This window comes from Staurois parvus, unplaced genomic scaffold (assembly GCF_062004578.1).
Source record: "Staurois parvus isolate SC_StPar_1 unplaced genomic scaffold, SC_StPar_1.0 ptg000059l, whole genome shotgun sequence".
In the NCBI taxonomy this organism is placed as follows: domain Eukaryota; kingdom Metazoa; phylum Chordata; class Amphibia; order Anura; family Ranidae; genus Staurois; species Staurois parvus.
In genome coordinates this window covers 4,901,069-4,924,166 of record NW_028317855.1, presented here as the reverse complement: position 1 = coordinate 4,924,166, position 23,098 = coordinate 4,901,069, and the positions used below count along the sequence as shown (strand labels likewise).

Here is a 23,098-nt window from a genome sequence, read left to right as displayed (position 1 = left end):
CTAGTAAAAATAAAAAAATCTCAGTATATTTATCGCCATTTGTAAACACTATTACTTTCACGTAAACCAATTAACTTACACGTATTGGGATTTTTTTTAGCAAAGACGTTGCAGAATACATTTTGGCCTAAATTTATGATGAAATTAAATTTTGTTAATTCTTTTACTGGATATGTTTAATAGCAAAAAGTCAAAAATATTGTTTTTTTTCTCAAAATTGTCAGTCTTTTTTTTATAGCGCAAAAAACGCACAGGCGATCGAAAAAAAGCTCAATTCGTGAGAAAAAAAGAATGTAAATTTAATTTGGGTGCAGTGTTGCATGATGGCGTAATTGTCAGTTAAAGTAAAACAGCACCATAACGCAAAAAATGGCCTGGTCAGGAAGGGGGGTAAATTCTCTGGAGGGCAAGTGGTTAAGCAAATGAATAGTTGAATAACAATCCAAAGGTTGGTGATGAGTGGTAGCAGAGATACAGATGGCAGCAGGAATGACAAGAGCAAGATATTGGCTAGTGTGGTTTATGTAATAATTTATTCTAAATACTTAGGGCGGTGTCCTCTCTCTTAAACAACATATTGCAGTGCCTTCACCCGTTAAAATACGGCAAATTTTTAAGAAACCAATAATTTGGACACCTTAATAATTTGATCACCACTTAATAATTTACCTTGAGTTCTTTCACCAATATGATTTTGTACCATATACACAAAATTTGCCTTTTTGATGAATAAATACATTTATTTATGTCGAAAATTTATATATATATTAATACAAACGCAAAATATTGGTGATGAATATATATTCGTACACACAATGCAAGATATTATATGCTAATATCTATATTATCATACAATATATGATTTCCAATAAAGGAAAAACTAAATTTTGGGAGGTTAGTTGCAACCTATAGTACTTCAGATATTATTTCTCATTTCCCGTGGCCATAGGGAAATAAGAAAATATCTCTGATAATTAGCACCACAACAACACTACAAATTAGTTAGTATGCAGTATATAATCTCAATACCAATATTCAAACAGTTATAGTTATAATCATATAGATAACCTTAATACATTCCTAACCACACAATAAAATGTTATAAATCTTAGAAAGTTTGAAATATAAAAGAAAATTACAACATTTTAGCACAGTCTCACCACTCCCAAAATCTCGATTTTGAGGCCTCCCAGTGGGATGCGATTGGAAAAGAACTGTTTCTGGGCAGTCAGGCACCAGAATGTAAATGAACATCAGCATCTCTGGCGAATCTTTTCCTTCAAAATGGCAGCTGGAAGTTCTCAGCAAAATAGCCGCAGGTGGCAAGTCAGTATAGTGCAGTATATAGTGGTAATAGAGTAGTGAAGAAGTAGTTTCAGGAGTAGTTCAGAAGTGATCAAGAAGATTAGAGTTTTCAGAAGATGTCTTAAGAAGTAGTTAGAAGATCTCCAGTTTAAGTAGTTTAGCAGATTTTAAGTTGTCAGAAGATCCCAGAAGATTTGAAGATTCTAAGTAGTAGTTTCAGTAGATCAGAAGATTGGAAGATTTCAGAAGATGATTCGAAGATGGTCTTCAATTTGAAGTGTTTGGCATTATATATCATGTAAGTCTTTTGTTTCGAAGGACCTTCCAAAAGACTTGTTGATTGGACGGTTGAACAGTTTGTGTACCTAGAGATGTTCCTAACCTTTCCACTAGGGACAGTCATGTATTACAAATGAATTGGTGGTCTTAATGATGACTCACTCTTTTATATAAGCAGTATGTCTTTGTGGATCAAATATATGTCCTATTCAGGTATAGATGATTTCACTACTAACTCTTGGATAAGGACCATAGAAAGCTGTGAATATATTTGGTTTCTCATTTTTCTGATATATGAACTGTATTGGAATGGCTGATTTCCTTTGGAAATATAGAAATTACCCAATTCACAAACCATCTTATATTTCATCACTTCAAACTTCAGTTGAGTGGGGTGCAATACCCAACCTTATCGAATAGATTTTCCCTTGATGAAAAAGTGTTGATAATATACTTTCTGATAATTTATCCGTTGGTATATATCAAGCTTTATATTTTAAATGACCCAACTTTCACCTTGTTTAATGCATGGTTCAAGGATATGTGACGGAGAAAACCTCTAGTTACTTGCCCTATTGTGTGAGAATTAGGGTAAACAGAATGGACTGGATTTTGACCTCAGGATATAATAGCCGATTGTGACAGTTTAGAGGTCTTGTTTGGTAATCACACACTTTCCAAGGTTTTTGGAGAAATCAGACAATAAGGTTTTCGTCTCACCATTGTCCCTTTGGTCCAGTGTGTTTGCTCACGTGTAGAAATTCAAATAGTGGTGTTTCGGTTTCATTGTCTCTTAGACCAATTTCTTCCACTTATTGTGTGTGTGGTAACTTCTTGGAATATCACTTGAAATTCAACCTAGAATGTTAACCCCTAACAGTCAGCTTTTAAGATATTATTTTGGGTAATATCATTTTTCTTAATAAACAGTCCAAAAGTCATCACACTAGAGAGAGACCAATAATCTGCAACAGGAAGTGAAAAGGCATGGCTTAAATAGGAAGTTCATGGGAGGAGCAAGAAGATCAAGGTTTAGCAGAAAAAGGCACAAGGCAGGATTGTTCAATGGACCAGACAGGTTGCTATTCAGCATCTCCTGTAGCTCAGCAAAAAGAGACATTGCCAGATACAGCAGAGGTTGCAGTTTCAGAGGCGAGTCCTAACACAAAGGAAGTTATCAACTCGCAATATTTCTAACAGGAATGTTTTGCACTTGTCAAAGAGATAAACACTGTCAATTGTATATTTAGAGGACCAAAAGGGAGAAATTAGGTACGTAAATTATTGTTAGGGTTTATTTAAACTTCTACATTAATATTTTTAGCAAACCCACTGCTGCCATCTGTAGTACTTACTTTTTCCTGAATTCACTGATTTATTGGGAAGGGAAGTGCAGAAAGGAGATACTTCCAATCAAAGGAAGCTAAGGTAATTGTTTGCTGCACGCAGGGGAAATTAAATGCAGAAGGAGACCTTACTTCCACCAAGGGCCTACCCAACCAATCCATTCAATTTATTTTTAATCAGTTAGCAACCTCCTCCAAATGTTTTCAGTGCCCTGGATCTTGTGGGATCTCTCAAAGGAAAAATGATGCTTAATAATTTTTTTCTTTTTTTTGCACATGCTATGGTTGTTGGTTTTTCTCTAGGATGTAGCTAAATATGGTCTACAGTGTGCAAAAGCGTATACTGAAATCTGTCATCCACATTGGCCGAATGCATTCCTTAGTGAGCGCAGTAGATTCTCAAATAGTATAAAAAAAAAATTGGGAACTTGCAACTTGTAAAAAAAAAACCACACAGACAGATCACATTGGTTCTTTTTTAAAAGATTCTGAAGTTATTCAGACCTATATATAATTAAAAATTCTTCAATAACCCTCTTGTAAAAATACAGAATCACTTGAATAGGTAAAATACAATACAAGAATAGACTTTCAGGTGACCCAGAATGCAACCACTGAAACAGCACCTCGTGTTCCTTTAAATCAGGGCTATGTGGGAGTGTAAAGCTTCTCTTCCTTACTACACTATGGAATCCAAACATCTTAAATTATTGGAGAAAACTTTTCAAATTCATCACCAAAGCATTAAACCAGCAATAGATGGTTTGAATGTAGGCTGGTTCAGCAGGGACCAACTGAGATTGGAACCATCTATGGGAAGGCTGATTCTACGGAATTTGATTGCTGTGTGACTTTGGTATAGTAAACCTGTCAGATTTGTATGTGATTATTTCCAGTGGCTATAGCTGCTAGCAATGTTCACACAGACAGTGTTGATGGGGGAATTCTTCCCACAAGGCTATTATGTTGTTCAGGCAGGGATGGCATCCGCTGGGTGTCCCCTCTCCTTCCTGCTGGGAGAACACAATAGGAGGTATTCCCTCATGCACACTGACTAAATGGAGCACTTTTCTTTCCTGTAACCACTAGAAATCACATCACCTATGGCTGGCTTTAGGAAATATGTTTACAGTAAATGTCCTAAATAAATTGATTAACTGCACTCCATCTCTCATTTGAATTGTGCATCTGGACTTTAGATACAGTGGAATATTTACTAAAGACAAATAGGTTGTTCATATTGCAGGGGAATTCTCCCTTAGTTTGAGTGTGGTGAAAATCCACTTTGCAAATAATACCTGACACATTTTCAAAGATAAACACAACCTATTTTTTGCTTGCAACTGATTGGATAATAAAAGATGGCAGAACTTCCCTTCATTCACTAAGCGAGGAGAAAATTAGTATGCAAAGTAAACAGCCTATTTGCCATTAGTCAAATACCTAAAATCTATTTAGGCCCCTTTCACACGGGCGTTATTTTTTTTTCATCAATTCAGTTTACATCCGTTTTTCATCATTTTTTCTTCAGTTTACATCCATTTTTCATCAATTTTTTTATCAGTTTACATCCATTTTAATCAATTTGTCATCCATTTACATCCATTTTTCATCTGTTTACATCCATTTTTTGTCAGTTTACATCCGTTTTCATCCATTTACATCTGTTTTTTGTCCATTTACATCCGTTTTTGTCCATTTACATCCGTTTTTCATCCGTTCCTGGTTTTTTAAAGGAAGAAAAATAGGGTTTTCTTCTGTTCAAAGAAACAGATGTTAGGGGATCCGGACATTAACGAATGTAAAAAGATGATCATCCGTTTACATCCGCTAATCCATAGAAATACATGGGTGTCCGTTTTTCATCTGTAAACGGAGAGATGAAAAACAGACGGAACGCCCGTGTGGAAGGGGCCTTAGTGTGTCTATGCAAAATGAACGCAAGCAGGTTTCTCAGACTTATTCCATCTGCTCTGGATAGCTCCAAATAGAGGAAGTACGGGGCTTATCCTTGGTTCCTGGAGGAGGTTGTTAATTGAAACAAGTGTGTTCTGACCTATCTATTCTAGATGGTCATGTTTCTCTGGTAAGTGCATTGTCTCACTGCATGTGGGTGGAAGCTTTCACAATTGATTGCTGTGGATCACCAAGTATATTAAAGAAGCACACAGAAAATTGGATCATGTGGCTATATGGTCACGTGCATATATATTATTTTTATTTTCTCTTGTATGGACTTTTTATGCACATGTTGAGCTTTTGTTAATAAGTACATCCAATGTATATATACATATAGAAATATGTGGTATATTTGCACTCATTTTTTGTTTGTGTATAATTATAGCGCTACCTTCTTTATGGTATAAGCAGGTTTCTCTATTTTGGAAAGTGTGATTTTGTGGAATGTAAAATATTAGCTAGTTAGTTCTACCCAGACTTTCTCTTTATTTTATTAACTTTATTAACAAGAACAAAACATTCTGTTTCCTGCATTTGTTGTTGTGCATAGTTCTAATACCCGAGTTTAGCTTTGGGAAGTATAAGTGTAGAAACATTGGTGTAAATACCAGCGGTATAGATTAATTATTAGATTACTGAAATGATCAATGTCACAAACCCTGGCCATATAATTTAAATTATGTAAGCAGAGTTTACTTTTAGTCAAAAGGCACAAGTCAAAATGATCAGTAGATTCGGAGGTATAGGCAGTTGAAGTTACATGCAAATGCCAATTTTCCTGTAGCACTCTACTTTCTACCCTTAAAGTGGTTGTAAAGGCTGAAGGTTTTTTACCTTCATGCATCAATGCATGAAGGTAAAGAACCTTCTGTGTGATGATCCCCCACAGCCCCCCAATATTCACATGAGCCCCCTCTCCAGCAATGCACACGGGATCCTCGGCTGTCCCGGGTCTCTCTCTCTCCATTGGCTTAGACACAGCAACGTGAGCCATTGGCTCCCACTGCTGTCAATCACAGCCAGTGAGCCAATGAGGAGAGAGTGGGGAGTTGGGGGCGAGTCACAGCCCTATGTGTCATATAGCATGCACCAGTGCCCCCATAGCAGCACAGTGGCTAAGTGGTTAGCACTTCTGCCTGGCAGTACTAGGGTCGTTGGTTCGAATCCCAGCCACGGCACCACCTGCCTGGAGTTTGCATGTTCTCCCTGGGCCTGTGTGGGTTTCCTCCGGGTACTCCAGTCTCCTCCCACTCTCCAAAGACATGCTGGAAGGTTAATTGGCTCCTGTCTAAATTGTCCCTAGTATGTGTATGTATGAATGTGAGTTAGGAATCTTAGATTGTACACCCCTTGAGGGTTAGGGACTGATGTGAATGTACAATATATATGTGAAGTGCTGCGTAAATTGACAGCGCTATATAAGTATCTGAAATAAATAAATAATAGCAAGCTGCATGATATTGGGGGCACTGGTCAAGGGAGAGGAGCCAGGAGCGCCAGCAGGGGACCCGAGAAGAAGAGGATCAGAGCTGGTCTGTGCAAAATCACTGCACAGAGCAGGTAAGTACGATGTGTTTATAATTTTAAAGAATGGGGGGAAAAAATTAACCTTTAGAATCAAAGCTTTAAGCTTTCCTATTGTCCTTTTAAAGTTACTTCACTGACTAATGCTAAAACTTAAGAGACAGGAAAGGGTGAGGCAGACGAGGCTTTTACAATTTGAGATTTGCACTTACAGCTCAAGATCTATTGCTCATTTTGACAAAAAATGTTCACTGTAGTAAAATTCCTCTTATTAATTTTTTTTCACATGCTCAGTTTGAATGGCTCAGGTTTGATTATATTTGAAAAGGGACTTTTGTAGGTTTTATCATTTTAACTGCTGTTTTAACTTACAGAATGCAGGTAAAGAAGAATGTGTATTTATACTGCCAGAACCTCAAGATCTTTTTCAAGCATCCCAGATGAAATTTGAAGATTTTGTAAAAGATCTTCGAAAAATAAAAAAAGACTTGAATGGTATGTCTAGTTGTTTCGAGAATTTTTTATACACATGCAAATATTTGTACACACATACACATTACAAAGTAAATACGAATAGGTAAAATCATATAGATCATTCCCACAATGAGTGATCTGAAGGTAAAGTTTAAAAGCTAGTTTTAAAGCAGTATTAAACCCAAAACCAAAAACATAATATATTGCAGCTTACCAATCATTAGATGTGGTGGCTGTATTTGTATTTATCTTTTTAGGCTTTTTAGCCCTCTGTTTTTACCTGGTAATCTGACCAGTAACACACTTCCTGTATTACAGTGCCCCCACTCTGGATGAATGGGCACAGGGGCACCTTCGGACAGCAGTATTGTCAGTCCAGGGGGAAAGGGAAATGCTTTTTTTGCTGCTTTTTTACTGCACTTGTGGTGCGTTCTTTACAGGACATGTGACTCAAAAAATGCACCAAAAGCACAACGTGGGTGCTTTTTTTATGCATTTTTACAGCATTTTCCATTGGTTTGAATTGGGAGGTGCAGTCCTAATGCATTTTTTTTACAACACCAAACCTGCACCAAATATGCAGCAAGCAGGATCCACAACGGATCAGTGTGAAGCGTTCACACATTTTACTTCCACTGTCCTCACACAGATAGCAGCAGTCCTTCTCTGCGGCTTAGTGCTGGGACCCTGACAATGAATTAATGGAGGTCAGTTATAATTCCACAGGTAAACATTTACCATCTACGTTTTACTGTACCCTCACTGTATTTTTATGTGGTTTTTTTTTACCATACTACAACTGGGCTTCAAGAAAGTCATATTATCCTAGGCAGTTATAAAGCTTGTGATCATTCCAGCAACCAGTAAATAAATGAGTAAACTAAACTTTTTATGGACCCTATATTAAACAAGATAGAATTACTTATGCCACCAGGGTAGTTACTTGCTTACCAGGCCAATTTAACACATTTCACATACATGTAAAAATCTAATTGTTTTTATAGAAAATTACTTAGAACCCCAAAACATTTTGTATATTTTTTAAGCACAGGCCCTAGAAAATAAAATGATGGGTGTTATTTTATGCAACATTGTATTTGCATAGCGGTTTTTCAAACCAATTTCTTGTGAAAAAATACACTATAATTAATTTTATTGCACACAAACACAATATAATCCCCAACATTCTCTTAAATTTAAAAGATGGTGTTACACAGAGTAAATAGACACCTAACATGTAATACTGTAAAATTGTGTACACAGGCACCAAACTACAGTACTTAAAAATCTCCATAGGTGATGCTTTAAACGCCTTTACAGGTTACCAGTTTAGAGTTACACAGGAGGTCTGGTGCTAGAATTATTGTGATGACATTTGCGACAAAACCTCACAAGTGTGGTGCGACCACCGTTTACATAAACACATGCACTTGGACTTATATATGCATTTGCGCATCAGGGGGCACTTTAAATTAAAAAAAAAAAATATATAAAACTTTTTTTTTACACTGTCTCTTTATTTTTGTATTAACTTTATTGCCAACACAAGGGATGATCATCATCCCTTGTTACAGCATTGGCCGTCACGGGTTCTCTTTATGGAGAGATCTGGGATCTGGGGTCTATTAGACTTCAGATCTCTCCTCTGGCCTTTAACCTCTTGCCGACCGCGCATAGCCGAATGACGGCTTCACCACGGCCGGCCAGTTCTGGGTGGACGTCATATGACGTCCTCCCAGAACGCGCTCTCCTGCGCGCCCCAGGGGGCACGCACCCGGCGATCTCCGTGATCGCTGTGTCCTACGGACACAGCTGATCACGTGATGTGGTAAAAGGCCAATCACAGCGGCCTTTTACAACCTGATCAGCGGTGTCCAATGACACGCTGATCAGAGGGAAATGCAAGTGCCGGTTCTTGGCTGCACTTTCCTCACACTGTCAGATCGTGAGGAAAGTACTGCCGAGAACCGGCAGTTGTCAGAGCGGGGATCGGCACCGATCATCAGGGCACTGATGATCGGTGCCCTGATGATCGGTGCCCAGCAGTGCCACCCGTAAGTTCCGCCCAGCAGTGCGCCCACTAGCTCCACCCACCCGTGCCCAGCAGTGCACCCACCTGTGCCCAGCAGTGCACCCACCTGTGCCACTCTGCAGTGCCACCTACCTGTGCCCAGAAGTGCCACCTACATGTGCCCAGCTGTGCCACCCACCTGTGCCCACCCACCTGTGCCCACCAGTGCCACCCACCTGTGCCCACCCACCAGTGCTGCCTACCAGTGCCACCCACCAGTGCAGCCCAGCAGTGCTGCCAGTCAGTGCCACCAGTCAGTGCCCAGGGGTTGTGCCAGTCAGTGCCGCCAGTCAGTGCCCAGCAGTGATGCCAGTCAGTGCCGTCTATCAGTACCCATCATCAGTGTCACCTATCAGTGCCCCCTATCAGTGCTGCATATTAGTGCCGCCTATCCGTGAGACCTCATTAGTGCTGTTTATCAGTGCCGCCTATCCGCGCCACCTCATTAGTACTGCCTATCAGTGCCCTTTAGTGCTGCCTATCAGTGCCCATCAGTGTCGCCTATCAGTGCCCATCAGTGCTGCCTCATCAACGCACATCAGTGAAGAAGAAAAAATGCCTGTTTGAAAAATGTTATAATAGAAACAAAGAAACTTTTTTTTTTTCAAATTTTTTGCACTTTTTTATTTATAGCGCAAAAAGTAAAGCGCCCAGCAGTGAGTAAATACCACCAAAAGAAAGCTCTATTTGTGAGGAAAAAATGATCAAAATTTCATATGGGTACAATGTTGCATGACCGCGCAATTGTCAATCAAAGTGCGGCAGCGCTGAAAGCTGAAAATTGGCCTGGTAAGGAAGGGGGTATAAGTGCCCGGTAGGCAAGGGGTTAATACAGCCAATTAGACACAGATCAGTCTGATTGGCTGCTTTCCTGGCCTCTAACAGCCAGGTAAACAAAGAGCCAATACCAGAAGTGACTAAATCCTTTTCACTTCCAGTTTCTGGGGTCACAGAGAGGACCAATGTCAGTTCCTTTTTTGTCTAGTGCAGCCATTTCTGCAGGCCCCCGGCTCCCTGATCAGACAGGAGAGCCCCAGAAAGGCGATGGGAGGGGGGTCCCCCTTCCACGGACCGCAGAAGTGATCAAGTGGCAATTCAGCCACTCAAATCACATCTGCTAAAAATCACACTGCCAGCTGTAAATGTTGATACTGGGATGATGCCTACAGGTGCAAGAATCTTCCTGGTATAACCACTCCCCTCCCAGGACGTCATATGACGTCCACCCGAGGGAAAGTGGATATACAATATATATTATGGAAAGAAATTGTAAGGGTAAGAGAATTTTACAATACTTTGTTTTACATTAGGATTAGTATACTATATTCTAAAATGCTTTAAAAGATATACAGGACATGCATAAGTAATTCCTAATACTCTGTGGATTGCTTTGCTTGGCAAAAAATTCCACATTAAAAAAACCTTTAAATAAACCCAGTGAAATGACTAGCATCAAGACACACTAGATACACTGAGAAGAAACAAATCCTCCTACAAAAGTTGTAATTGTTTATCAGCAGCCATTTCTTTTATAGATCATTCTAAAAACGCACAGATCAAAGGATTTTTTTTCACCTCCAGCAGCAAGGGGCAGGGATCTGCATTCTCACAGTGCAAATTTTAGTTAGGGGAGCTCTGAGTCCTGATTGGAGGGACGGAACACACCCCATACTCACAGTACATGGAGAACATGCACAGCTGTGAATATCAATCGCAGGCTGTGTGCTGGAGCTGTCTCCCATCACCTTTTTATCACTTGGTGTTGAGAAAACCTCATAGTGATAACAGAGCAACAAGGCAGCAGAAGGAAATCACATTCAGTGCTTTGGATAGAAGCAAGTACACGGACGGATGTGCTTTGTTTATATTTCATGTCAGAGGTTTACAGTCATTTTAAAAATGGAATCTCAGGGAACAATCAAGCTGATGGAGTATGAGAGGATCAGACATGTAGTCATGAGTTGAATGATTGTACAGTATTGGGAAAGTACTCTATACTGTATGTGACATTCGGTAATATGAAAATTCTACTGAACGTGCTCCCACAAGTTTTTAAAAACTGTCAAGTTTGAGGGCTACCATAGTACTGAAGAACTGTGTAATTATTGGTGCCATGACTCCCTTATTTGGACCACTTTTGAAGTATCCACAACATGATAAAGTGCAATGTGGATTGTGGGTTTCAATCCACACAGGGTTTCTACTATTTTCAGATAGCTTTGCTTATTTTAATTATTGTCAATTTTTCATCTTTTTTATTTTAAATGAAATCTGCTGTCGAGAATAACATTATGCACCCACAAAAAATAAAAAGCTGTAAAATTGTTGAAATGTTACAGTAAATTTATCAAAAAAGAACAGTGTTCTACAGTATTTATTATTTTTAACAGCATGTGAGATCGAAGCAACAAAAGTTTACCAGAAATCTTTGGTGGAATATTTACAGCCTTTCAAAGACAACATAGAAGTGTTCCTCAGCAAAGGTACAGTTCATATATCCTGTATTATCCTTTTGAAAATGTTATGGGGTAAATTATAACTTTCCTGACAGACTCCATGGCAGCATATGTTTGGGTTGCTCTGCCCTTTCTACTACCCCATAGGACCCCACTCCCATATGTTTTGAGGCTGGAGCCAGAGGCCATGTTCCTTTTTTGTCCTTCTCACTCATTGGACCAATTTTGTTTGAAGTTTTTGCTACCTTTTGGAAGTGTCGGCTGCCAGGTCTTGTGGGGGAGAAGCTGTGCAGATGTAAGGAGCATCCTGTGGTGTCCAAAAGTCTTCCAGGATAGCTTGAGTGGTTACCAAGTCTCCAGCTATCAGTGGGGTGGTGCTTGCCGCACATATGCAGAGGGTTTATGCCTGGAGAGTGGTCATTGCCATCGGCGGGCATTTGCATTGGCAAGGAGCCCTGCTATTAGTGGGTGGCCAGTAAGCGTGCCCCGCAGGGTTACAGCACCTGAGTTCCTGCCTCTGGCATCGGGGTCTCCCTGCAAGTACATTGATTGCCCTGCAGAAGAGGACTAGGATATGAGAGTGTGTTTGGCTTGAGGTCAGCAGAAGACACTTGACCATATGCTATGCTGTGTTAGGGGGTAACTCCACTAGGGTTACCACCTCATCCCTTTAAACCTACACACACATATTAATTACACAGTTTCTGTGGGTGATTAAGATGGTAATGTAACTCATCTAGTGCCTTATCTGCATTATATTAGCTTCAGAACCTGTGTAATTAATATATGTTCAGTTTTAAAGGGATGAGGTGGCAACCCTAAACTCTACTTGTGTTGAAAAAAAAATAATAACCAAAAAGAAAACTATGCTCTCTTGGTGATTGATGTACATTGCAGTATTTTATGAAAGTTTGGTGCAGTCTCTTACCCTTTTCTTTTTTTCTGCCCTGAACAGATAACTATTTGCTTCAGCATGGATTGTTTTTTGTATGTCAGGGTTTGCTCAATAACCACCTGGTGGAATCTTAGTGCTCTGATGTGGTAAGCTGCAGTGTCAGTATTTTTTTTAGCACTGGTTAACCCTTTAGGGGTTTTTCTCACCTAGCAAACAGAAACAGCTGTTACATTGTCTTTTTTGACAGCTTTGGAAACTTCTGTAGCTGCAGTTTGAATTGGGAAAGTTAGTTTTATATTACTAGATGGCTTGAGTAGCAATTGTACATGTTACAATATGTTTTCTTAACAATGTGGAGTTCTTTCTTAGACTTAGGCAGTGTCCCTCTTAGCAAGGACTTGTTTCTCTTACTGTGCATTATGCCCATAAACTGGGCCCTTGCTACTCTAGATGGGATCTTTTTCAGTCCAGTTTTGAGTAAAGGCTTTTTCATGAAGGCAACGCCTTGAAGAGTTTTTTCCTCAGGAGGTTTGCCAGGATGTGGGCCTTGGGCTATGAGGGATCCTTGTTGGCATTCTGCCTAGTACAGGTAGTGTATAAATCCAAGTGAAACAACAAGAAGCGCACCAACCTTGTGCATTACCTCAGTAACCAAAATTTATTAAATGAAGGAATGGTACTCACAAACAGCGAATAAAAACAGGCATGTAAGTCCACCCAGGGACTTCAAAGGCAAGAGGCCAGCGCGAATCCCATCATGGGTATAGGTACTCAGTCCACCTGACGCGTTTCGAAGGTCAAGCCTTCTTCTTCAGAGCTGAAGAAGAAGGCTTGGCCTTCGAAACGCGTCAGGTGGACTGAGTACCTATACCCATGATGGGATTCGCGCTGGCCTCTTGCCTTTGAAGTCCCTGGGTGGACTTACATGCCTGTTTTTATTCGCTGTTTGTGAGTACCATTCCTTCATTTAATAAATTTTGGTTACTGAGGTAATGCACAAGGTTGGTGCGCTTCTTGTTGTTTCACTTCACAGTTTGTTCGGGCTTCCCCAGCCTTGGTTTGGAGCTGCACGACTTTGGATATCCCGGTGGTTGCTTCTCTGGAGGTTTTAATTCCATCTACTCGCCACCATCCTGGGTCCCGGAGCGCAGGAGATATCGCTTAGTGTATAAATCCATACATGGTTGCAATCTGAGGTGGCTTCGGCATCTTTTGAGAACAAAAGATTTAATCCTTCCATATGCAGGACTACTAAGAATAACTTGTTCCATGCCCTGAATATTGGGATACTTTAAGCAAAGCTGTAGCTTGTGAGCATGCTCAGAGTTTTAGGACATCTCTGTGTCACTCTCTCTAACAAAACCAGGGGGATGGAGGTATAATCCAGAATCATCACTGGATGGGTCATTTCGGCTAGCCAACTGGCTTATAGGGCTCAGGGCTTGTTTTCCTATGAAAGCAGTGTCAATGCACTCAACCAGAAATGTGTAGACTTTGTGGGCTCTGTGAGAAAGGGTGCTGGGAATATGTGTAGGGGTATGACATGTATTCCATTAAGGCTGTTGTGGATCATTATGGAGTGTAGCTAGCTTCCTTTTACTGTTAATTTCTATCCATAAGGTTTCTGTTGGCTAAGTGCTATGATTGAAACCCAACTTTTTTAGGCATCCCACACTTTTTTTTTTTAGGCTAGATAATCCCCAAACATAAGCTGCCATAGAGTCTGTCAGGAAAACAGAAAAATTCATATCAAATACCATCATTTTTCATTTTTTTTCTTTCCTGAGGGACTCCATGGCAGCAAGAGTCTCCTCCCATTGTCATGAGTAGACTAGTTACAGAATGTGGCCTCTGGCTCAGCCTCAACATTTATGGAAGTGGGGTCCTATGGGGTGGAAGCAATGGCTGCCATAGAATCCATCAGGAAAGGCAAATTACAGTAAGAATTTGATAAGAAAATCTCCATTATTATAAAGCCTGCTTTTTAGTAGAGATGCATTCTTAAAAGTTTTTAAAAATATCAACACAGAGTACACAAAAACACTTTAAAACTATTCTAAGACCCCCTTCCCATTCCTGTATGTCCAATTTTTCCCCAAAAATGTAAAATATAGACTTTAGGTATGTGTTTGGTAGCAATCAGAACAGTAAGTGATCACCTGAATAGGCAGCAAATAGAGCTATGCAGTGTGGGATTTGTTTATGTATTTGCTGCCAAGAACACCATTGCGGTCTGCCGCATATCAGCCTTGGTAAAAGTATAATTCATTTCACTACCAAATGCATGAGGAAACACATGACTATGCACCAAAGAACTCAATTGGAGCAGCACAAGTTAATGAGAAAAGTCGGTAGCAAAAGGCAGGCACTTCTCTTTCTCAGTGGCTCATAGCAGCCACTTTCTTTTACAGTGCTGCTCATGAGCCCCTTTTCTCCTCCTCCTCAAGGATTTAGAGCAGCCATTTTCTTACTTTGCTGCTCATGTGCCCTTTTCCTCTTTGAGGGGGCAGAACAGCCACAATTGCTCCATTGAGGGAAACAGCTTTATGGTAAGAAGCAACCAAGGATTATATGTCTACAGGAGAAATGGACACGAAGCACATACTTGTGTTGATGTGACAGCATGAGCACTCACACTAGTCTCTTCTTCACCGCTGCTGATCAACTAGACAGGTGGTTTTCCTCATTCTGACTTGGCTGCCCTATTAAAAAGTTTGCATTTGAGTGAATCTTATTCAATCATAAATGTTGTCTACCAAGCTCGACCAGTTCCCAGAGACAGTAGTTCTTCATATGAACAAAGATTTGCTGAACTGAATTTATTCTCCCCTGAGAAGGGGCAATGGGGGATATAATGACCTGAATTTGGTGCAAAGTTATTTACTTTAAGGTCATTACAGAGGACAAGGGTGGGCACTCTTTGTGTCTGGAGGTAAAGAGTTATAATCCTTGCATGCAGAAAGGATTCTTCACAGTAAAGGCTGTGAAAATTTGGAATAGGATCTCTCATGAACTAGTTCTAACCAGCTCAATTGATTATTATAAATTTAAAAGGAAGTTTGCATAAGTTCACAGAATATAATTGGATATTAACATTTATAAGTAACAACAGCAAAGACTGTTGACCCTGGAAATATCCAAATGCCTTTGGGGATCAGAAAGGATTTTTTCCCTTGTTAAAGCAAATTGAACCACGCTTTATAAGGGATTTTGCATTCCTTTGAGAAGTCTCTGTTTTTGTTTTTTATTTGAGAGTAGTTGAGCCCTCTCCTGGATATCTTTTATGCTAAAGTCTTCCTGCCTGAGGAGAAGTTGCGAAAATTGCGTAGTAGAGTTTAACAATCTCAGCAGACATCTTTATGCGCTGCATGTAAATGCTGGGGTGGTTTTCCACCTTTTTAAGCAGTTCAATTTCCTTACTGCTACTAAGAACTTTTTTTAACAGAACATTCTCATGACATTGGACTAATCCAATGTCTCTCCAAAATGCATAATCAAGTCACATCCTCTGTCCCAGACATATCTGTTGTGGTGGCTTCTGTATCCTGCATTGTTAGTTCTTACTTCCACACCTTGGAAGATGACACAATGTCTAGCAGCCTTTGGGTTGGAACAGAGTTTTGGATCATCTCTCTCTAACCTTACTTAACCTTTATGAGGCTATTGGGTTATGTTCACTAAAAGAAATGTTCCCTTTTCCAGATCCACTTTTTCTAGTGCAGGTGCAGGCTTTTACAGTAAATTGTGAAACAAAGTGCATCCTTCAGTTTTCCATGTGTCGTGATTGCCTATTACCATAAAATGTGAACCTCAATGAACACTAAAAAATGGTTCTTACAGTGTGTACAAGTATCCTATATTTTACTGTACAGTTCATGTGCCCTTTCCCTTCTTCTCCTCCTCCTCAAGGGTGCAGAGGAGCAATTTGCCTTACGTGTGCTACTTCTGTGCTCTTTTTCTCCTCCTGCTTCTTTTCAGTTAATCCTGCCATATCACAACCAACTGACTTATGCAGGCCATTTATCGGCCGGATTTTCTTCCGCACGAATAATCGGCAGATAATCACGCCGTTAGTGGGGCCAGCCCGTCGGCCGTTTTTCACGGATCTCCTCATTTATTTTTATCGGTCATGCAATGTTTCGCGGACATGGGAGGCAACATCGGCAACGGGGCTGACCGATTATAGTTTATCGGCCGAAAAGTCATTTATGGCCCGCCTATGTGAAGCCAGCTGACCTTTTTATGCTATCTCCAGAGCTGGTCAACAGGTTTCTGCAGTGCTGCTGCAGAAGCAGAATAAAAACATTTCCCCAAATCAGCCCTTGCCCAACATCTTCCTGCCAGCTTTACCCAACACCCTATTTATGCTTTTTCATGGCCTATGCTACACCACAATATCAGGTACTTAGCTGCCATTATTTTCCCCAGAAGGCCATATACTACCTGCTTATTACTTTGCACAGAAGGCCATCTCTGCCCTCCACAAATATGCACCTTCAATCAACTGATAATGAAGATCTGCCAGCACAGTACATTCAATTTTTTATGGTAAAAGAATGCCCCAGCTCTCTCCTTTAAATTACATAGAAGTAGAATGAGAAGTAGGAGTTGTAGCAAATAAAAAGTTAAGCAGCAATTTTTTTAATTATTTCTTTTAAAGTTATGCTATGAGTATGGGAACATTTAACAAGTTTAAAGTTGGTGCTAACGCTGTTTGATTGCAGAGGTGGAATTGCACTTTAACTTAAAATGTAAAACCCTAGCGTTCCATCCTTAAACAACTCTGAAGATTGTTAAATTTCTAGGAACTAAAATTATTATTTTTCTTTCTTTCTTTTTACAGCAAACGTTGACCATGAAAACACAGAAAAATTTCTTTCTGAAGTTCATTTAAGGTATTTGAAGTCTTATTAAAGGTTGTACTAGAAGTTATTAAGGAAACACTGTGGTTCTGTGATGCTCAGTCCAATTTCTAGGTCAGAAACTATAGCTGGCGAGCTGTTCCCTCTTCTCAGAATACAAGAAGACAAGAAGAAGCACCAAGGGGAGCATTGTCCTAGTCTACTCAAAACATTCCTCCATCCTACAGGAAAAAGACAAAATCCATTTACTTGTAGCTTGTGCTTTCCTGTTGCCTACCGTACAAATCCCTAGAACAACATTATTTCATCATGCCCAAGAATCTCTCCTCACCAGGTCTCCTTTCACTCTTTGACAAGTTATATTATGATAAGGACTGGAGGTTTAAACACGGGAGCTGCAAGCAAACTTTACTTAGCTTCATCATTACCAGCCCAAAGTAGCAGAGTAGACTGCAGTGCACCTAAACTTGATCTATTAGTTTTCAAGGCATGAATTAATTGAATCTTCACATCTTACAGAACACCTGTGAACATGGTAGTCCACAGACACCACCCATGACTGGCAGGTGTCTTGCTAGAAGTGGAGACCTATATAGCTGCTGAGGATAGGCCTTTCTAGGGGAGAAAACCTTGACAGAAAGTATGGTGGTTAATTGCATGCATCCTGACAAATATTTGTGAATTTCTATCTCATGTAAATCTACATCAATGGTTTCCAAACTGTGGCTAGGGGACCAGATGTGGCCCTTTGATTGCCTTTATCTGGCCCTTGGGGGACTATTCCTCCCACTGACGCAGGGACATTTTCTAATCCACTGGACACAGTCTGGTCCCCCTATGGTCTGAAGGACAGTAAACTGGCCCCTAGTTTAGAAAGTTTAGAGACCCCCGATCTACATGATCCAAGTAGAATCCTAAAGAACTCATTTGTTTATCTGTTATTGTTATACAGGTTTTTGGAAACTGTAGCCTATTATTGTGTAAAGCCAAAAATTGGGGAAAAGGAGGTGTCTCCAAACACATTCTTCAGCATCTGGCATGAATTTAGCACTGACTTTAAAGACTCTTGGAAGAAAGAAAATAAGATAATTTTACAAGAAAGGTAGGTGATATGCAAACTATTTATGTGGCAAGTTAAATAAATGTATCTTTTTTTTTCTATGGCTGCACCATATGCATGTGAATATTTTACCTGCATTTAACCGCCCTTTAACTGTAGAAAATGCACAGTAAATAAAAGCCAGATTGTGATTGTATCTGCATTTTAGAGGATAACTGAAGTACTTTCCAGCTCCTAAACATTACAGAAAAACATGTAAATGTAACATGCACATAAATGTAAAAGTAACACATAAAAGATTACAAATGCCTGAAATCATGCATACTTGTGTATATGAACCTCCTAGTTCATATGCACTATTTTTGAAGTTTTGAACAATTTTTATCCTTTATTTACTGAATTTGTTTTCATGCATGCATATTTTAGGATCAGCTGCGGGTAACAAGTGACATAAAATTTTATTTCCCAAAACCTTTGTTTATTAACCCATACATTAAGCAGACACAATCCACCCTAAGGGCCCTTTTTCTGTGCTTGCTGCCACTACAAATTTATGTGGAAAAAGAGGGGAGTGGTAGAAAATGGAAACTGTTGATAGTTACTACAAATCTTAGAGATGTTTTTGTTCTACAGGTTGAAGGAAGCTGAAGAGGTATATAAGCAAAAAAAGGAAAAGGCATCAATTACTGTCAAGCCAAAGCACGAATCTGGAATTGTAAGTATTTTTATAAAGCACGTGTGCATCTGTCTGCATCTAAGGAAATTTTATTTTTCTCAAACACATTTATTTTGCACCTGGGATTTCAGTTATTTTATAAAATTTTACATTTATTTACTTTAAATATTTTAAATACTATCCTACTTTTTTGTAAATACACTCACTGGCCACTTTATTATTAGGTACACCTTGCTAGTACCAGTTTGGACCCCCTTTTGCCTTCAGAACTGCCTTAATTCTTCATTGTATAGATTTAACAAGGTGTTGGAAAAACATTCCTCTGAGATTTTGGTCCATATTGACATGAGTTACTTGTTGCCCGTCTATCATTTCGAACCAGTCTGCCCATTCTCCTCTGACATCAACAAGGCATTTTCGTCCACACAACTGCCACTCACTGAATATTTCTCGGACAATTCTCTGTAAACCCTAGAGATAATTGTGCGTGAAAATCCCAGTAGATCAGCAGTTTTTAAAATACTCAGACCAGCCCATCTGGCACCAACAACCATGCCACGTTCAAAGTCACTTAAATCCCCTTTCTTCCCTATTCTGAGGCTCGGCTTGAACTTCAGCAAGTCATCTTCACAACTGGATTGTCAGGGCTCCAGGTATGACCAGAGATGTGTGGACTGACGCAGGGAAACGCAGGCTTCAAGTATGGTGTAAAACAATATAATTTATTAAAAGTTACACAGTACACCGAAACTCACAGTGCAAGAACCAAACCTCCAACAGATCCCAGTATGTGCGGGAACACAAATGTAGTCAGGCAGGTCGGGTCGGTAACTATCGGGCAGATAAGGTACAAAGGAGCAGGCAGGAGAGTGGTCAGGAATAGCCGGGGTAGGTGCAGGCAGAGTTCTAACAGAGTCCAGATCAGGCAGGAATATCAGACAGGATGCAGGTACAGGGGCTCATGGGAACAAACACCAAGGCACTGAGTGCAGGCCTGGCCATTGCTTAAATACACCTCCTGCAATCAGCCTCAGGTAATGGCTTGATTGCAGGAGTGAGATTCTGGCTGCTGAGAGCACCCGCTGGCCAGCCCTGGTACTGCAGCCCACAAGACAGGTGAGCTCCAGCACCACCTGTGCTGAGCCCATTCCTGACATGGATGCATAGATGCATGGAGTTGCTGCCATGCAATTAGCCAATTTGTGTTACCAAGCAATTGAACAGGTGCACTTAATAAAGTGGCCGGTGATTGTATGTGTGTCCGTCTACACCACCTTAACATTTTAGAGTGAGCTCCCATTTGCCTGTATCCTGAGGTATCCTAATATCATTGAGAATCTCTGTTATTATATTTGCCAGACTGGAAATATAACTGTTCCAGGATTTCAAAAATACTTATAAAAAGGGATAAATGTGAGAAAAGCTTAGGGTATCAACCATGTAATGTAACAATATTCATATATGTATTGAAGCAAAAACCACTACATTTTTCAAAATAAATACTTAATTACAAATACTATTTCAATATATTAGGTTCTAAAGTTAGTCAATGGTTAAACACATTTAAAATGGCTAAAAAAGTCTTCAGCCACAACCATCATAATATTTCTCTTAGAAACTGCTAGAAATGGATACAAATTAATGAACTCTAATAGGTGTTAAGGGTAGACTTCACAATTACAGCGTCCTAGTAAAAATAATCAATATACAACTTTAGTATGGGTGTTTAAACCACCTCCTATCCTGTCAACTATCTGTGATATTAAGTAAAGGTCTGTAATATTTAATATTTTAGGAAGGCACGTTTAAGATTAATGGGGTAGGTTATCTTTATAGCCACATGTCATGTGTGATACCTTTCACAAGCTAAATGGTTCACAGATGGGTGCTGCTCTCTGTGTTGGAGCATTTTTATTTTCTTTTATCCACATTCTACCCTCCACTGGAAGTGCAATTCAATTTCTGAAGTTGTGCAATGAGGTGATTGTAGCCATTTTAGTGCATTTGCGACAGAAACAATTGAGTACTGTCTGTGATGCTTATAAGTTACATATACTTGTATGTTAGTGCAAACAGAAACAATTGAGTACTGTCCGTGATACTTTTTTTAAAGTTGTGCAAGGAATTTATACATGACCTAGAATTAAGCATTGTTGTTTTCTTTGATGTAGAGATGCTGCACAACTCCAGTTTCCTCTGCATAAACTTGAAGTGTGGAAAATAAAGACTGCTGTGCAGCTTATTCCAGTGGAATGTGTTTATGGGAATATTATTGTTATAATTGCATTTCATTCAGTCATTATGTATTTTGACTAGATGAGCACCAAAATGTTTAGAAATTCTATATAATATCCAGTGAAAGTTGGCTAAAAAAAAAAAATGAAAAAAAGGCATTTAAACCTAATATCCAGTGAAAGTTGGCTAAAAAAAAAAAAATGAAAAAGGCATTTAAACCCAACAACGATTTGTTGGGTTTAAATGCCTTTTTCATTTATTTATTTTTTTACCCAATTTCCACTGGATATAATATAGAATTTCTAAACATTTAAATGCTCATCTAGCAAATAAAGGGGTTGATTTACTACAGGTAAATATACTGTGCACCACTGAGGGGTAGCTCTGAAATGAGGCGAAGTTCTGTGGATTTCTTTCATCCAATCATATGCAAGCAAAAATGCTATTTTTTTTTTTATTTTCCTTGCTTGTTCCCCTCAGATCTAGAGCAACTACACTTTCAGTGTACAGCCCATTTGCTTTTAGTAAATCAACTCCATTGTATTTCTCCAAACAATATTACAGAAGATAGTAAATGGTATTTATTCAGTGTTAGTAAACATAATAATGCATTTCTTTTGTTCTCCTTTCTAGAAAGCAAAACTGAGCCTACGAACGTGATTTTGGTGCAACAGAGCATACAATGTGGAACTAAGATGAATGTCAAGCTATTTTTTTGTATATAGGAGGACATTACAATGTTACATGAACAAAACAGGATCAGTACAAGTTACTTATTTTTTCCCAGACAAGACAATATTGAGAAATCTAAATTACTTCTGAACTTCAGAAATCGTGAAACAGAATGTGGTCTTCAATTATCTGTTTTAAACTCCCATAATAAAATATTTCATAAGTATTACTGTGTGATGAATTCCTAAAATGTTCATCATGTCATTTTAATCCTCTTAAAGAAACTATTATTTTCCTAATTACTGGTCTTAGTTTAATATAATTTCAAACCATTTTCTATGTTCAGGTTATTAATGTACATAATAAATTGATATTAAATTAAAATATGTATATGACTTTTCTGTTGTAGTCATAATTTGTAAAAACACATGCAAAGCAGTTGTTTTGTTTCATTAGCAATAAAAAGGTAGTTCATGGATGAAAAATTTATATATATATATATATATATATATATATATATATACACACACACACACACACACATATATACACACACACACCTCAAAAAAAATAAAGGAACACTTTTTAAGCAAAGTATAGCATCACGTCAATTTAACTCCTGGGATATTGCTCTTATCAGTTAAGCAGCAGAGGGGGTTATTAATCAGTTTCAGCTGCCTTGGTGTTAATGAGACAACAACAATTAGAAAACCACCAAAACAGGAATGGTTTTACATTTCTTTCCCTACTCATCTTTTCTGACTGTTTTTGCATATAGAGCTTCATGGAATGGGCTTCCTTAGCTGGGCAACTGCATCCACGCCTTACCAAGTGCAATGCAAAGCGACAGATGCAGTGGTGTAAAGCACACCGCCGCTGGACTCTAGAGCAGTGGAGACATGTTCTCTGGAGTGAAGAATCATGTTTCTCTGTCCGATGGAAGTGTCTGGGTTTGGCAGTTGCCAGGAGAACAGCATTTGCCTGACTGCATTGTGCCAAGTGTAGAGTTTGGTGGAGGGGGGATTATGGCGTGGGTTTGTTTTTCAGGGGTTGGGCTTGGCCCCTTAGTTCCAATGAAGGGAAATTTTAAGGCGTCAGCATACCAAGACATTTTGGACAATTTCATGCTCCCAGCGTTATGGGAACAGTTTGGTCCCTTCCTGTTCCAACATAACTGCGCACCAATGCACAAATCAAGGTCCATAAAGACATGGATGAGTGCGTTTTGGGTGGAGGAACTTGCCAAGAATGACTGCATTTTCTCTACCACAGTTTGTTATATAG

At 39.3% G+C, this 23,098-nt stretch overlaps 1 protein-coding gene across 2 annotated transcripts in view; it reads left to right on the top strand.

The window, feature by feature from the left end:
- The window catches only part of FMN2 (formin 2), a 123,757-nt gene extending 101,559 nt beyond the window's left edge, over positions 1-22,198 (top strand). The window contains exons 13-18 of one of the 2 annotated variants that reach the window (XM_089668581.1): positions 6,788-6,908; positions 11,349-11,441; positions 17,153-17,204; positions 18,124-18,273; positions 18,865-18,946; positions 21,776-22,198. In XM_089668581.1, the coding sequence (XP_089524707.1) occupies positions 6,788-6,908; positions 11,349-11,441; positions 17,153-17,204; positions 18,124-18,273; positions 18,865-18,946; positions 21,776-21,802 (525 nt within the window). In that variant the 3' untranslated portion in view covers positions 21,803-22,198. Of the gene's footprint in view, positions 1-6,787; positions 6,909-11,348; positions 11,442-17,152; positions 17,205-18,123; positions 18,274-18,864; positions 18,947-21,775 lie in introns of those variants that run through there. The other variant, XR_016311501.1, reaches the window with a different exon arrangement.
- The last annotated feature ends 900 nt before the right edge of the window (positions 22,199-23,098 follow it).